The sequence below is a fragment of the Nannobrachium achirus genome (genome assembly GCF_963921795.1).
Source record: "Nannobrachium achirus genome assembly, chromosome: 20".
NCBI classification, from domain to species: Eukaryota; Metazoa; Chordata; class Actinopteri; order Myctophiformes; family Myctophidae; genus Nannobrachium; species Nannobrachium achirus.
Genome location: NC_137827.1, coordinates 1226445 through 1243740, shown reverse-complemented (window position 1 = coordinate 1243740; position 17296 = coordinate 1226445). Strand labels below are relative to the sequence as shown.

The window sequence follows — 17296 nt, the reverse complement described above, 5'->3', positions numbered from 1 at the left end:
TGTCAGTTGAAGTCAAAGCTAAGAGATCCTACGAGATCTACCGTTTTAGCGACTTGGTTTCATTTTGATACACAGTAATCCTATACTTCTTTTTTTCTTCTTTTGCTCAGAGCAAAACATAAATAAAAATAAACTAAAAAAAATAAAGGAAACAAAAATAAGACACCACACTTGTATAATGTATAAACGATACAAATATTTGTCATATCCGTATAATATGGCAAGAGTTTCTTTCTTTTTTTTCTCTCCATCGACGTGTACAATGATTTTGTGTCCCGACCGTCACGTTGTTAAGCACTACACGTTGCTTACATGCTGAAAATGGTCAAGATTATGAGCCTTCGTGTCGTCATCAACAAGTTTACAAAAAGAAAACAACTTTATTCTTTTTTTTGTGTGTTTTTTTTTTCATCCAGTTTGAAAACGCCAAGACGACCACAAAGCTCTAAAAGTCACCGTTTAGGAGGATGGCGTGGCTGTGAAAGTATCTCTACACTGATAAACATCTCCCGACCAGATTTACAAGAGTTAAGGTCACTATTAAGAGTTGAGCTAGTTAGCCTTTTTAACTGGGGTTAATGCTTACAATAGTAAGTGTGCTTTTTACATTACAGTGCATGGCGTCAGTTCAGAGCGCGCTCAGTCAGTCCAGTCAGCACGGGCGGCGGCGGGAGTATGAGGTTCAAAAGTTCCACGTTTGTTTGTTTGTTCGTTTTTTAAATACCATCGTTCGTCGTACGGCTCCTTCCGGGAGGAAACCCATAAATAAACGTTCGCGCGCTTCTCTATCTCACGCATAAACATTCTCTCTCTGTCTCGCCTGGTGAGTGTCTCTCTCTCTTCTCTCACACGTAGTACTCCTTGTCCTTGTCTTTCTGCTTCTTGTGCCCGCCCTTCAGGGCGCCTCCGTGCGGCTTGTCCTTGCACACGGCTCCGTTGCTGTGCTGCTGCTGCTGCTGCGCGGCGGCCGCCGATGACAACACGGCCGAGTTGGTGATGTAGTTGCGGCTCTCGTCCACCAGGTAGGAGCCCTCGTCCCTGTTCCTGTACTTGTACATGGCGTACAGCAGGATGAGGATGCACAGTGCCGCGGCCGCCACGATGCCCACGACCATCCCGGTGGTGCTGCTGGCCTCGCGGATCACCGCCTCGGACGGCGATCGAGACGGTACTCGCTGCCTGACGCCCGGCTGGGTGGGGAGCGCTGTGGGGGGAGGGGGGTGATGGGGGGACATGAAGGGGAGGTTATTAAGGACGCAGGAGAGGCGGCGGAGGAGGAGGGGCGCAACAACGCTAGCTCGGTGAGGCGGCGCGGCTGCCGGCGGGGCGGTTGTTGCGTTAGCGTTACTTGGCGGTTACTGGTTCGGCGGCCATTCGCCGGCCGCTGCTCGGCCGTTGAGAAGGCGGTTGAGGCAGCTGTGGCTGTGGCTCCACCCCCAGCGCTGGAGGAGGAGGACGGATGTTTGTTTGGTCTAAAAGGAGGAAGAGGAGGAGAGGAGGAGGAGGAAGAGGAAGTCCCGCTGTCCCGCCCCGGGGGCGCCGCTGCACGCTCGTCTGTTTTACCGGGCAGAAGGTGCGGTAAAAACGGGAGTCATCGGTCATCGGGAAGGAAGGTCGTTCATTCGTTGGGGCGGGTTTTCCAAGAGTCGACCACGTCCCCAGAGCCACGCCCCCATTTCACCCAGCCATCATCATCATCATCATCATCATCACAACATGGCTGCCTCCGTTTCTGACCAGCACGGGGCCCCCAGGGGCCCCCAGCGCTGCTGCGGCCGCCGACTCATTGGGCGCTCAGGGTAATGGTGGGGGGGGTGAGAGGGAGGGGGGGGGGGGGGGGGGATGGAGGGGGGCTCTAACAACGGATCCTCAACAAGGGGCGGGCCCACTAATTCACCTCCTGGTGGGTGGGGGGGAGGGAGGAGGAGAACGTTAGAAAGACAGTAAGGACATGTCGGTCCAAACGGAAGGCGAGGGATGACCGTTTCCTTACGCCGCTTTCGGGAGATGACGGGCAGCTGTTACATTCTGAGGGTGAGTATCCCTCCTCCCCCCTAGGGATGACCCCTAGGGAAGGTCATCTCCCGGAAGCAGAGTCCAGAAAAGGGCAGAGAATGCACATGCAGACATGCAGACATTCAAACACAGAAACATTCACCAACAACCATTCACACCGGGTGTCAAACACGGGAAACACCAGATCTACAAGCTCGCCATCAATGCAACGCCAAGCAATGCAATTGCAACAACTTGTGAGCTTGTAGATCTGACGTTTTCGATGCATGACAACGGCTGTCAAGAAGAATAAGCGAGTCTTTAAGGTGTTGTGGAGGCCGAGCAGAACGGGAGCAGTATACGTAAGATAGATACATCCTCTTGAAATTGTGTCATTTATTTCTTACCAAAAATACATGATCAAATCAAAATGACTATAGTACGATTTATATTTAATTGTCACGCACAAAGCGTATAGATCTGCTATTTCCTGTGTGGTGCCACTGATCACTCAGGCTCATGTGTAAGGTCTTATACATCTGCTCCTGACGGCCCACAACCTCTGTCCCTCTGGTCTCACATATCTACACATCTACATATCTACACATCTACAGATCTACACATCTACAGATCTACACATCTACACATCTACAGATCTACACATCTACAGCTTCCAAAATGACATGAATGTTCACCTGTTTGTTCACATCAATGTTCACCTGTTTGTTCAGGATGTTACATCACCAGGTGTTTGTTCAGGATGCTAGTGAGTGACATCATAGGTAACATAGGTGTTTAGGCTTCATTTACAAGGATCCGACTGGGAGCATGGACTACCCAGGACGGAGATGCGAGAGACTAGGAAAGTCTTTTGTACCGGCTGCTCTCAAGCTGTACAACGAGACACACAAAGGTCGATTGACAAGGACTACCTTCCTAACGTAGGACGACGGTAGCCTTTTTCTTTACTGGAACTACAGTATATCTGCACTGACTCTGAGTACTAAGCCCCTTCCAGGGAGGGTGCTCTTGTGCGTCTTGCTGCGTCACCCTTTCTTGTTTTTTATTTTTTTCCTTTTTTTTGCTAGTTAAGTGTGCCTGCCATGCAATGCAATGGCAAAACACTTATTGTAATCCGCCATACTTAAGTCAGTAAGTCAGTAAGTCAGTCGGTCATGTTCTTGCAAATTTCGGCACGTAATAACTGCCGAACGATTTACGCCACCGCCGCAATATATACATCAAAACGTGCGGCTCGGCCGGGAATGGGGTGCTATTACTTTTCTTTCCGATCCGCGTTACCATGGCAACGTAATTCGCAAAAAACTACGCTCAAAAACCCCCATTGACTTTGAATGGGGGACTCCGAAAAAAAACTAGAAACTTTGGCGCCACATAACTCTGCCATACTTTTGCCTAGCAACGTGATTTAAACTTTAAAATGCACACACAACTTTGGTCTTTTTCCAGCCAATAGGGATGAGCTGTAATTGATTAAGCCCCGCCCCCTCTAACAGGAAGTGCCCTTTGCCAAACAAGAAGTTTCTCTACATCTCATGAACCGTTTATCGTACAGAGATGTGGCTGGTATCATATGACTTGATTAAGAGTCCTTAACCTTAATTGACGCTTCCTTCGCCAAACAGGAAGTGCCCTTCACCAAACAGGAAGTGCCTCTATAACTCATGAACCGTTTGTCGTACAGACTCGCGGCTGGTGTCATACATTTTTTTTCTCAAAACATTTTTTTTTCTCAAAACATTTTTTTTTCTCAAAATCTTTTTTTTCTCAAAAAAATTTTTTTCTCAAAAAAATTTTTTTCTCAATTTTTTTTTTCTCAATTTTTTTTTTCTCAAAATTTTTTTTCTCAAAAATTTGTTTTTTTCTCAAAAAAAAATTCTCTCAATTTTTTTTTCTCTCAAATTCTTTTTTTCTCAAAATACTTTTTTTTTCTCAAATTTTTTTTTCTCAAAAAATGTTTTTTCTCTAAAAAAAAATTTTTTCTCAAAATGTTTTTTTCTCAAAAATGTTTTTTTCTCAAAAAACTTTTTTTTTCTCACAAAACAAATTTTTCTCAAAAAACTGTTGTTAAAGTGCGACCCGTGATAACGGCCAAAAATGTGCCAAAACGCCACTAATTAGTCGAAATGGCTGACTTCCTGTTTGGTTTCTGATTGGCTGCTGGCCTTGTGCTAATGTTAAAAAATGTAACGCTAATGCTAACACCAACCGCTACACAAGGTTGCACAGACTTAGCGAGCTGCAGGCACACTTAAAATGTCTTAGAAATGTTCTTTTCTAGTTGTTTTTATCGCTCTGACCTTTGGACACATTAGGTTGTGTTAGTAGTTTGAGTATTTCTGCTTGTGTTTGACATGATGGTGAGATACTTGTTGCACTAACTAGACTGTTATGAGTCACTTTGATTTGGGCACTGTATTATATTAACAGTTGTGCTTTAGGACACTTCTCTGCAACTATGTAAATAACCTTATACTGCTGTGCTGCCTCTGGGCAACTGGTTTTCCACCTAGGGATAATAAAGGTATCTATCTATCGACTATGTATGAAACATCTAATCTTGCCCAGGTCATTAGTAAAATGAGAAGATACAGGCTGAATATCTCAGGGATTAGCGAGTGTTGATGGACTGCTTCTGGACGTTAAACAACCGACGGTTCACTCATCCTCCACGCAGGCCAAGCACAGCGTCGCTATCACAGTCTCTCAAGAAAAGGCAAAACCCCTGGTAGAATGGAGAACACAAACCAACAATGAGTTCAGGTTGCAGCTAAGGAACCGTATCAGTGCTCTTGGTGCTCTAGCTGACTCAACTGATAAGGACCCAAATATCAACAGCAAATGGGAAGCCATCAAAAACACCTGTTGAGACGGCTACTAAAGTCCTGTGATATAGGAAGAAGAGCAATAAGGAATGGCTGGCACCTGGCGCTTGGGAGAACATTGAGCAAAGAAAACAACTAAAAGCCAAGATGCTCAACACCAAGTCACTGAGACTCCAGAAACAGGTCCAAGAAGCCTATTATACAACCAAGGATAAGGAGGTCAAAAAGAATGCAAGGAAAGACAAAAGGGTTTTTGTAGAGATGTTAGCTTGCAAAGCAGACAAGCAAGAAACTCAGAAAATCAGCCACTCTGCTCCTGTAAAAGATAAAGCTGGAAACAACCTCCTAACAGAGAGCGAACAGGCAGCAAGATGGGTGGAGCACTTCCACAAAGTCCTCAACTGACCTGAACCAGAACACCCTGCTACCCCAAACATCTGCAGCTAACATGATCAACATCAACACCAGCCCAACAACCAGTTAAGAGTGCCATTAAAGCAACTAAGAGTGGGAAGGCTGCAGGTGGTGACTCCATTCAGGCTGAGATGCTGAAGGCTGATCTCAACACCTCAGTCAGGATCCTCACAGACCTGTTCAGGAACATCTGGAACAACCATGTCATCCCTGAGGACTGGGCCAAAGGTCTGACTGCCAACGTTCTGAAGAAAGGAAATCTACTGACAACTGGCAAGGCATCACCTTGCTGTCAATACCATCTAAGGTCTTCTGCAGAATCCTGCTGGGTAGAACTGACATAGCGATTGACACCAAACTGAGGCAGGAACAGGCAGGTTTCAACTCAAGCAAGGAAGAGGGTGCATAGATCAAATATTCACAATAAGGATCATCATTGAGCAATGTCTGGAGTGGAATTATATTATCAACTTCATAGATTTCCGGAAAGCTTTTGATAGCTTACACCGTGACACATTGTGGAAGATCCTATGGAGTACCTCCAAAGATGACTGCACTGATTAAGATGTTTTACCATCAGTTTGAGTGCAGTCATTGTCGATGGCAACCTCACAGAATGGTTCTCTGTGGAATCTTATGTACACCAGGGATGTATCATCTCCCCCATACTCTTCCTAATCGCCATTGACTGGACCGTGTGGACGTCTATCTCAAACAAGCCCAGAGGCATTCAGTGGACTCTCTTCACCCAGCTAGAAGATCTTGATTATGCCGATGACCTGGCTGTTTGAGAAGACAGGTAGGACTGACAGATTCGCCAAACAGATCGGCCTGAATATAAACATCTCCAAAACCCACGTGATGTGAATAAACTCAACACCACATGCACCAATCACAGTGGATGGTAACTCTCTCCACTATGCTGAGGAGTTCACGTATCTGGGAAGTCTTCTCAGTAAGGACGATACCTGCAGCAAGGACATCGGTATAAGGCTCGGGAAGGCTTGCAGCACATTTGCCTGCCTCCAGACCATCTGGAAATCTAAGCAATACAGCCTAAAAACCAAGATCCAACTGTATAACAGCAATGTTATAAGTCAGTCTTGATGGCTCTGAATGCTGGAGAGTGATTGAGAGTGACAAGATAAAGATCAATTAATTCCACAATGGTTGTTTCCGGAAGATCTGTCGCATATTCTGTCCAGAAAAGATCTCAAATGAGGACCTATGCAGAAAAACAAACTGTCGCAATGTGGTGCTGGAAATAAAACACAGACGGCTTAGATGGCTCGGACATGTCCTCCACATGGATCAGAACCGCATCCCTAAAGTAGCGCTGAGATGAGATGGACCCCACCTGGAAAGAGGAAACAAGGGAGGCCAGAAACAACCTGGCTGAAGATGGTAAATCTAACACGGGGCGAGGCACAACATGCTGCACAGGACAGGACCAGATGGAAGCAGGAAGTCACAGCCTTATGTGCCACAGGGAACCAAGATTAAGTAAGTAAGAGTAGGCACGGTGGCGCAGTGGTTAGCGCTTCGCCTCACAGCTAGAAGGTCCTGGGTTTGATTCCCGCCGGGGGACGCTGTGTGTGCTGGGGGCGTGTTTCTCCCTCCGCGTCATCAGCGCCCACACCCTAGGTGGGGTCGGCGATAGGGCCTTTCTGTGTGGAGTTTGCATGTTCTCCCCGTGTCTCCTAGGGTTGATACCCTCACAAAAACATGCAGTAATCCTGTTCTCAATAATGCCTCCCCCTGGCCAGCCGGGCGCTTGATGGAGGGGAAAGGAACTGGTTGGAATAACGTGTTCCTTACACGCGCTATGTCCATCCCGGGGAAATCCCCCCTGTCAGGTGAAAAGAAAAAACTTGGGCTACTCATGTATTGAAGGAAGCATGAGGTCAGTCCGTTGTCTCCCCAGGCGTGGCAGAGGGAGAGCAGAGCCCAGGATTACATAGGCAATTGGCATTGGGTGAAAATGGGTTGCAAAATCGTGGGATAAAAATTATTAAAAAAACAAGTAAGTAAGAGTATGGGGCGTAACGCCGTCCATTCATTTATAGTCTGATGGTTTATCCACATCTCACTTCCTGTTCAAACTCATTATACATTTTAAAGGCATAACTATTGCTTCTTTACTCCTTAGTTTAAACTCAGGCCTTGATACTGAGAGTACTTTATGTCCATGCTACTACAGCATCTATCAGACTACTCCAATAAACGCTTGTGTAGCAACGGTTCTGTTGCAGGACTAACTTGAAGTCTGCTGTCTGAGTGAGAAGAGGGTAGAAGTCAACTTACTGTGGTTTAGTATTGTATTGTGTTGTTGAACATTAATCCCAGGGTGAACATTCACAATGCCATTTTGATTGCCAACCTCCGCTGGCATGGAGGCGTGGCCTCCGCTGGCATGGAGGCGTGGCCTCCGCTGGCATGGAGGCGTGCGTCACCATGCACATCCCATACATTCTATTAATCACATCACACGTCCAGACGTCACAAGGCACAATATACATTTTCACAAACACACATCACAGCAGCTACATCTAACGTTGTAAAATATGCTATATTAAAGGAGCTATAGTCAACTTTTTCATTGTAGGGCCGACACTTTGTCGGTCTGACAATGGCCAAATGATTATTTTATCATTATTTTACGCTTTTTGTGGTCATTTTTGAATAGAAACACATATATGAAGCTTATTTTTTTTAAATATTTTCGAAACATTATTTTTATTTTAGCATCCGTTTTTCAAGAAAAAGTTGACTATAGCCCCTTTAAGGCAAACAAACATTCAAATATTATCTTATAAGTTATACAAAGCTTACTAAAAGATGCAGTTTGAACTTTGTGTTTAAATCAATTAAAGTGCCATCTAAAATGACAATAGTGTTCAAGCTAAAGCTTTTTTTTTACCATAGTGGGGAGAGAAATATTCATATCCCCCACGTAAAAAAAAACAACCTACAAACTGCATCTTAAAGCCAAGGAACATCAATAAATACCACAGCGTCTCGGGTCAACTTACATCAACAAATTGCCCGCATGGTTTTGGCATGAAGAAAGGAATTTACAAAGGAAAGTTGTGTAAGAAGGTTCTTGGTCAAAATGAAAAATAAAAAGTACAGTTTCAACAGATCACTGTCAGCTTTGTTGTTTCATTCTGATCATCGAGCAGAGATGGACCAGATGTCAACATTCACACCACAGAACATGAAAAATAAGCTTCACCCATTATTCACTTTAAGTTCTCTCTCTCTCTCTCTCTCTCTCTCTCTCTCTCTCTTCAATAAATAATTCCAGGTTATCTTTTCTCTATCTCTCTTTACAAAAAAAAACCTGTACATCTCTTTGTGTGTTAAATAGAATGTTTTTCTTTGTTTTCCCACTTTAATCGAATACATATCTACAATCTCTAGTCATCGTCAGATAGATTGTTTTTTTCTTAAAATTTGTCTTTTTGTTTCTTTAGGATGGATGGATTATGGCTGTACATAATTTTTCTCTTTTTTTTTAAAGACGGGGGGAGAGGGAGGAGAGGAGAGGAAGAGGAGGAGAAGGAGGAAGGTGTGAGCCTATGAGGAGACCACATAGGAGATGAAGAGGAGGAGGCTGATGAAGGTGATGGTGAGATTCCATGTCCATGTAAAGGCTGAACGAAGCGGTCGGCCGGCATTTGAGCTTTTGGCTGTAAGGAAGGAGGAATGGAGGATAGACACACAATGAGCATCTACACGCAGCGCCCCCGTGAGCCACCAGGGGGCTGTCAGACGTCCGTCTGAAACCGGCTCATATCTGCTCTGAAAACGTTTCTAGACGGATGTACAGTGGTCTCCGGTTGAGATTGTCCCGCTGGCCAAACTGGTTTCCATAGAATCCTATAGGTACCTAAATTAGGATCGCCCCCAGATTCCTTAGCCGCACCCACAGAAATATTTTATTTATTTCAAGGTGTAGTGTTGCCATTCAGCCACGGGCCAGAGGCGTGTTTTAGCTTAAACTCCACCCAAAACAAAGGGTTGGAGTAAAAAAACAGAACCTCTGGCAAAACCAAACCCATAGGTAACTTTGAGGACAAAGTCATCAGGAGACCACTGTAGGCTTAGACTACGTCATTTCAACAGCATTATATCTACAAGGTCTATATAGAGCTGTTGAAATGAGCTGAACCTTGCCGTCTAAAACGTTCACTTTTTAGACTAATTAGACCAGTTATGACCCGGTTTTAGACTTGCCGTCTTAGACGTGTTTTAGACGTCTAATAGCCCGAGAAATGCTCAGTGGGGCCCGTCTAAATACAAGGAAGAAATGAACAGAACAACTCTTAGAGAGAAAAACACACTGACAGAGAAGAAGAAAGTTCTGACGAAACCCCTAAACTGCAACTTCTTAGCCATGCAGTTCACACAATTCATTCAGATTGTTTTAGATTTCAGCAACAATTCAGTGGAAAAATATAAATAAAGTATATATATTTTTTTCATTTTAATATATATATATATATTTTGTATCAGTAAAAAGAAAAAATATAGATATCTGGGATGTGGAACTGCTTCTCTGTGTTTGTTTGTTTGTTTGGGCTTCACTGCGCGTAAATCTTAGCATACGGTGGCTTCACTTAATGTAAACATTAGCATGTTAGGCATCAATCGTTCATAAATGAAAGACTTCCATATTTTGCGTGACGGTGTCACACAAAAGTGGCAGAAATAGCAAAATCTTTCAATGCAACATGATGTAGATCGTCTATTTCAGTATAATACATTGTAATTCGGTATAATCGTATAAAGCCCGACATTTATTGTTAGAAACAGTTCTCAATCCACATCCACACCTGACCATCCCTATAAAAAGAAGTCAAAATGTAATGTTATATATAAAAAAAGATCAAACTGTGATTCAAATTCTCCCAATAGACTGATTGAAACAAAAATTTGAAACACCCCCACCTCCCCCAGAAGAAAATCATAATCATAAATGAAAAATGTCAATGATTAATGGGATGTCAATCAAAAAAGAAAAAAAAAACTAAAACACTAAACAAAGAACATTAATAAGGCTATCAAATGTAGTAGTAATAGTTGTAATAATAAATAGGTGAATAAGATGGTGAACAAAGCCATTTAAAAATCTGCACACAGTAATCAGATGTTGAATAAATGAAAGGCACGGTGGTGAGCAGGCACCACTCTCTCTCTCTCTCATGAGTTCTGCTTGTTCATGGCAGTCTATAAAAACATTAAGAATATAACTATTGTTTGTTAATGTTAGTCTATGAGACATTAAAGGGTAAGCTGGGCAGTCTGGGAGAGAAGAAGATACTAATAATAAGAATAATGAGGTTAATCGTCTTGAATCTTTTTGCTTTGGTTATAAAACTGCAGGATGTTGGTGCATGCTTAAAGTAAGTTGCATTTAGGGAAAGATTACAAAAAAACATTACAAAGAACAACACCACAGAAACACCACAGAGCGACAGGGACATGTTTAATTCATATTCCACGACGGCGTCGCCTCCCAAAACCAAACAACAATGATGTGTTATTTTTGGCGAGCAGCACCTCTGTGTGACGGGACTTGCTAAAAAAACAGGCATTTCACCCGGGGAACGCACGTCAACGTTGTTTATGAACCAACAACACATTTCATATCAATACTCCGGGGACCCCTGGTTCCTTGGGAGGGATCCAGGGGGTCCCAAGAAAAGAATCAATGATAACGATAGTTTATGAGGATCCTAACACAAAACTAACTGGGGATCCTTGAAATAAATGAATGACAAGTTTGAGAACTACTGTGAAAAGTCACACCCATCTGGGTGAAACACCTGGTATTTAGTGAGTCCCTTCATGCCATGGAGTAGAAACTGGGTCAAACTACTGGCAGTGGGAGGTAGAAGATAGTAGATCATCTGTTAACGTTACACAGCTGTGTTCTTTGAGAAGTAAACATCATTCCAATGTTCAAATCAAACCTTACAGCCTAACAGTGTTCTTTGGTGGACTCGGATTTGCACCCACGGCCTATAATTCTCCCCACACAGACAAACACACAGAAAAGAGAGGAATTTCACAAGATGGCCGCCAGTCATGTCTGCAGATACTTAAACATTTACATTTACTTTACATACGTTAGTACACCTAGAGCCTAGAGGACACGAGAAGAAGGGCAGGGAGAGCCCAGTTGAGACAGGGGGAAATAATAAAATGTACTTTTCATTGTGCATGTTGCTAAGGTATGGCAACATGACTGGTGTCAGTCATGTTGCCATACCTTAGCTTTTGCTGAACTGACGCCACTGGTCAAGCTTCACATGAAATCACAATAAATAACATAAATAAGTATGATGGCAGTTTAGGCAATTTGGCCAAAATATTACTTGAATGTGTGAGATGTGGCCAACGATGTTTGAGTGGTGAAGTTCACAAAGATGTTTCAAAGCATTCCGTTGAAGGACAACTTTGTAACTTTGTAACAAGGGTTCATATTTTAGATTGTAATCAGAGAAAAGAAAAGTTGAGTGTTAAAATGTTTTCATTTACTGCTTTCTGTTGTTTTAGAGATTTTAATGATTTTGATTCCCAAGATGCACCACAATTCTTCATGGAGAGATGTGACTTATGGGGGCTAGTAGTGTTACTGTAAATAGTGGTGGTAGTGTTGGTGCCATGGGAGAGGCGACAGGAAAACATTTTCTATTTCCTCGAATTTGTCAAAATAAGTAACTGCAAATGTTTAACAATGATTTAACTCTTAAGATCGTAAAATGGCCATCTGGTGAAATTCCTGCAAGGGAACGGGACCACAGTTTTCACCCCACAATCACTTTAATATGGAGAGAGAGAGAGAGAGAGAGAGAGAGAGAGAGAGAGAGAGAGAGAGAGAGAGAGAGAGAGAGAGAGGAGAGAGAGAGAGTAGTAATTGTTGCAGTGATCACAATAAGACACAGCGAGACAAACGATGGTTTTAAACATAAAATGATGAATGTTTTATGTACGTCAATGTCTAAACAGCAGATCTGCAAGCTCACACAGCCTCATACCGTGCTATGTTGTGAGCTTGTACATCTACCAGTTCCAGCTACTATGTACTGTATATAAATCAGGCTTAGAAGCACTGGTCCTCAACCTCTGGTCCGTGGACCACCTGGGGTCCAAATGGACCCTCACAGTTCTGTTACTAAGTCCCCTAGCTATCAATCTTTTTAGCTGGAGACCCCCTGGAAACCCATCAAGGACACCCGGGGGTCCCTGGACCACACTTTGAGGACCACTACAACAGCATGCTGTGATCGGCACACAACCAACTCAGTGAAGAGTGCTGCGGACCCCCATGCTTAATAAATGACCCCCCGTGCTTAATAAAATGACCCCCCATGCTTAATAAAATAAAACGACCCATGCTGACCAAAACCACCCCATGCTGACCAAAACCACCGCTGGACATCCCAGAGAAAAAAGGACACGTTTTAGAGTTTGTGGCAATAAAATTCTTTGTTCTGCCATCTGTGTCCATCTTATAAAGTCCTACTCCTTCGTAGAGGAGGATTTTCTCTGAAGCATAACTTAGACTTAAGAAAGGGGGGGGGGGAATGGGCAATAGGGAAAGAGGGGGCTACAGTTTTTTATTTTTTTCGTACACAACTTTCTTCATTTATTGGTGATTTTGGTTTTTTTGGTCGTTGCTGATGTTCTTTTTGCCCGAATGATGGCAAGAAAATATTTTGTTGCCTTTTTTTTTGTTTTGTCAACTGCTTTTAAAAATAAAAGTATGAATGTTTCGGGTAAGAAAATAGCACGAAAACTATTATTAATTTTTCTTTATATCGTCGGTTCTTTGGTCGACCAGAACTTCATGCTTCAACTGAGGATGAGGTGTTTTCTGTTTGTTTTGTGGATAATTGGCAGATAGATGAGGATGATGGCTCAAACAAACACATATTAAATAATAATAGAACAAAGAGGGAAGAACGCATCGGAGACAGACCCCCCCCCCCCCCCCCCCCCCCCCCCCCACACACACACACACACACACCCTCATGACAGTTACAAAACAACAACAACAAACGTGACAAAAGGAAAATAGCACAACTGTCCAACTCATGCTCTGAAAAATCAAACCTTGTATCTCCAAGTTCCAATAATATACTTTTTCTTTCATAAATTAACTTGTTACTTCATATCACAACCCAGTGTTGCACAAGACTTGTGAAAATAACACGATGCAAGTGTGCTTCAGTAGGTTGCGTGCTTGTAAATTGGCAAATTGACGCAGCCGTTTTAATTGTTTTTATTTATTTATTTTTTACATACAAGGTTTCCACCGAACGCTAGGCCTGTCACGATTAGTACATCGTCTAATCACATCGTTTTTCTTTGTGTTTTCACTTAATTTCCAAACGTTTTCAAAAATAGTGGAAAATGTAGATGCACAAAATTAGCTTTTTTAATGTCATAAAGTAATTTAATTGTGTCGTCATTTATGCACCGTGAAACCTAAACGCCATTTCATTCATAAAGTTCCAATAGAAAAGGAAAGTTCATCACAATTATTTGAGTGACAATTATATGGTCAAGTAAACGTCGTGACAAACCTGACGCACAGCATCGGATATAAAAACATCACACAGACGGAGCATGCTCAGAGGTCAAAGGTCAAATGGACAGAGCATGCAAGCTGTCCAGATGTCGGGGGGGTTTGGGAGGTTAGAGAGGGGTTTAGGATGGTGGAGACTATATTCTGTATATACAGTATGTACAGTATATACAGTAGATATATATACCAATAGGAGGTTAGAGGGGTTCAGGATGGTGGAGACTATATTCTGTATATACAGTATATACAGTTAGATATGATATAGTTTGTTTGAGGTACCAGTAAGATTGGGGTTGGAGCGCTTGTTTTAGTTCACCTTATGGGCAGTCCCTGGAAGAAGCCCATGTCTCAGTGGTAGAGCATTTGACTGCATTGGTCCCACGTCTCATTGTTCCTCCATTGTTCCCATTAGTCCCACGCTGGTGAATGCTAACCTCAGTAAAACTATGCCTAAACCTAACCCTTATCCTAACCTCAGTAAAACTATGCCTAAACCTAACCCTTATCCTAACCTCAGTAAAACTATGCCTAAACCTAAACCTAATCCAACCTCAGTCAAATTTTTCCTAGTTCCCCGAAGGAGGCACCACTTGCCCAAAAACTCTCCTGGTCTCAATCTTACTGAATCTCAAAAAAACTGTGACATATATGTTACAGTTAGTTTGGGTAACTCAGTTAGATCGTGGTAAGAGCACTCATTTTGTCGTTCACCACACACCCCTACCACCACCTGGATCAATTCACCTTGATAGTCTCTTATCAGCGCACCTGTGTAATTCTGCGTATTCACCATGAGATGGCGACAACAGCCATTCACTTGTGTAGTCGCGGACATCACTCGTTTGCGACCCCTCTTTTTTTTTGTTTATCTACTAGCCTAGCTCAGCTGTGTTTAGCCATTAGCTTACTATGCCTAACTCTAACCCTAACCCTAACCTCAGTAAAACTATGCCTAACCCTAACCTCTGTGGGGTGAGGCGCTATCCTGCCAACGCTACGTTGTCTTGTTGTCGTTGTTGTGGATCAAAGTGACCGCTTGCTCCGCCCCGCGCCGCACAACAAACGCTCCTGGTCTCAATCTAACTGAATCTCAAACTAACTGTGACAAATATACTAATAGGCGGTAAGAGGGGTTTAGGATGGTGTAGACTATATTCTGTATATACAGTATATACAGTTATATATATATATATATATACTAATAGCAGGTTAGAGGGGGTTAGGATGGTGTGAATTTCTGTGTAAAGACTATCGGCCCTATAGACTAATATATACACCATATATCTTATACTATACTAGAGTATATAGACTGTGTCTCTGTGCAATTCACATGGGCACCGGGGTTTTGCGGAGCATATAGCGCCACCTTTTGGTAGAACTTGGGAATGACCTTTCAAGGATAGAGCTTGTTAGATAGATATATTCTGTTTTTCTTTCTTCTTTCACTTAAAGGGATATTCCACTTTCAAACAAACTTTTTGTCATTGTATGGTCTAATCAGGCTTGTATGAACACCCTGAACAGTTTTTAATTTTCTTCATTCAGTATTTAGATATTTGATGTAAATGTTACCAGACCCTCCGGCAGGCCCAGGCCCAAGGGCCTCTCCCCACACACACTCATTGTAACTTCAAACTCCATTTTAACCATGATAGATTCATTAAAAACACCCATTATTTTTTCTGTTGACTCATACTACCCTCCTAATACGTGAGCAGGCCATGTTTTTTCCATAACGTTTTTCATGTATTTTTAATAATTCTTTGGGAAAATGGAAACAATTAAATGCAATAAAAATATATAAAAAATACATGAAAAACGTTATGGAAAAAACATGGCCTGCTCACGTATTAGGAGGGTAGTATGAGTCAGCAGAAACAATAATGGGTGTTTTTAATGAATCTATCATGGTTAAAATGGAGTTTGAAGTTACAATGAGTGTGTGTGGGGAGAGGCCCTTGGCCTGGAGGGCCTGGTAACATTTACATCAAATATCTAAATACTGAATGAAGAAAATTAAAAACTGTTCAGGGTGTTCATACAAGCCTGATTAGACCATACAATGACAAAAAGTTTTTTTGAAAGTGGAATATCCCTTTAAAGCTGATACATATAGTATAGTTATACTGTATAGTTGTATGCTGACGTAAGCAGATGTTTTGGCGATTGCTTTTTGTGTATGTAAATGCCATGCTGTACGTTATGCATTATGCATAATACATCATGTCTATAATGTAGTGAACCATAATTAAACTTTTCAGGGTTGTAAGGGATAGTCGGGGGCGTTAGGGATATTTCGCGCTAATCAGTTTAAAAGCGCCACATTTTGCACAGATGTAGCCCAGGGCTTGCTCTAATGATTTAGCTAGGACGCCCGAGTCGGCGACCTTCGGGGTCGCCACAGCAGCCAAATCAAGTTGGGCTCCCATCTACCCATGTTTTTTTTTTTGGGGGGGGGGGGGGTATTTAAGTAGGATGTGAGGGGTCTAACTAGGGGTTTGTCATGATGCTGAATCCATTGCAAGCATTTGTTTTGCACAAAAAACATTCCTTGGGCTACAAATAGCCCCAGAAAACGATGGTTTAGTGATGAAGATTTTTGTGCAAAACAAATGCTTGCAATGGATTCAGCATCATGACAAACCCCTAATTAGACCCCTCACATCCTATTTAAATACCCAGAAAAAAAACATGTTTTTCTGGGTATTTCCCTCCTGTATATAAAGTCGATGGGAGCCCAACTTGATTTGGCTGCTGTGGCGACCCCGAAGGTCGCCGACTCAGGCACCCTACTAAATCATTAGAGCATGCCCTGGGCTACATTTGTGCAAAATTTGGCGCTTTTAGACTGATTAGCACGAAAAAACCCTAAGGCCTCCGACTAACTACAATTATGCAATATATAATTGCGACCATAGGTCGCAGTTTAGTGTGTGAACAGTCACAGCTTGTCCGTGTATCACTGTCTATAACGCCTGACACTGTGGTTCCCGTGACACATCACTGTGACATCACAGGTGACAATGTCAGGGGAACCACTCTTAACAGAGTAGGTTTGCCGCATCACGCTCTGGCTTCACTGTGATGTCACACTAACAGATTCCCTTTTATGCCCATATATGGAGTTCCCTGATATCATCAATATAAAGCCCATATCTAACAGGACTTCATTGGGAATGCCCAATGCCACATACCATACTAACAGAATCCATATATGGCCAAGACAGATGGCCAAGACAGGCCATATCTGTGTGGCTGGTTCTATAGACAGGGATCTCCATGTATGGGTATAAAAGGGTATGACGTCAAGATGTCACAGACATCATAGGACTTTCACATAACGAATAACTGAGTAAGCACGTTTTGGGCTCTCACAGCATATATCCATATTCAGTACTTGGATCTCCATATATGGGTACCAGGGGTCTCCATATATGGGTAA

General features: G+C 42.7%; 1 protein-coding gene across 1 annotated transcript in view; it reads right to left on the bottom strand.

Moving 5' to 3' along the window:
• Positions 1-845: 845 nt before the first annotated feature.
• nrxn3a (neurexin 3a) overlaps positions 846-17296 on the bottom strand; it is a gene marked incomplete at both ends in the record, with an annotated part of 301509 nt that continues 285058 nt past the window's right edge. Inside the window, 1 exon segment of the mRNA XM_080750273.1 lies at positions 846-1204. Within this exon segment, the coding sequence (XP_080606399.1) occupies positions 846-1204 (359 nt within the window).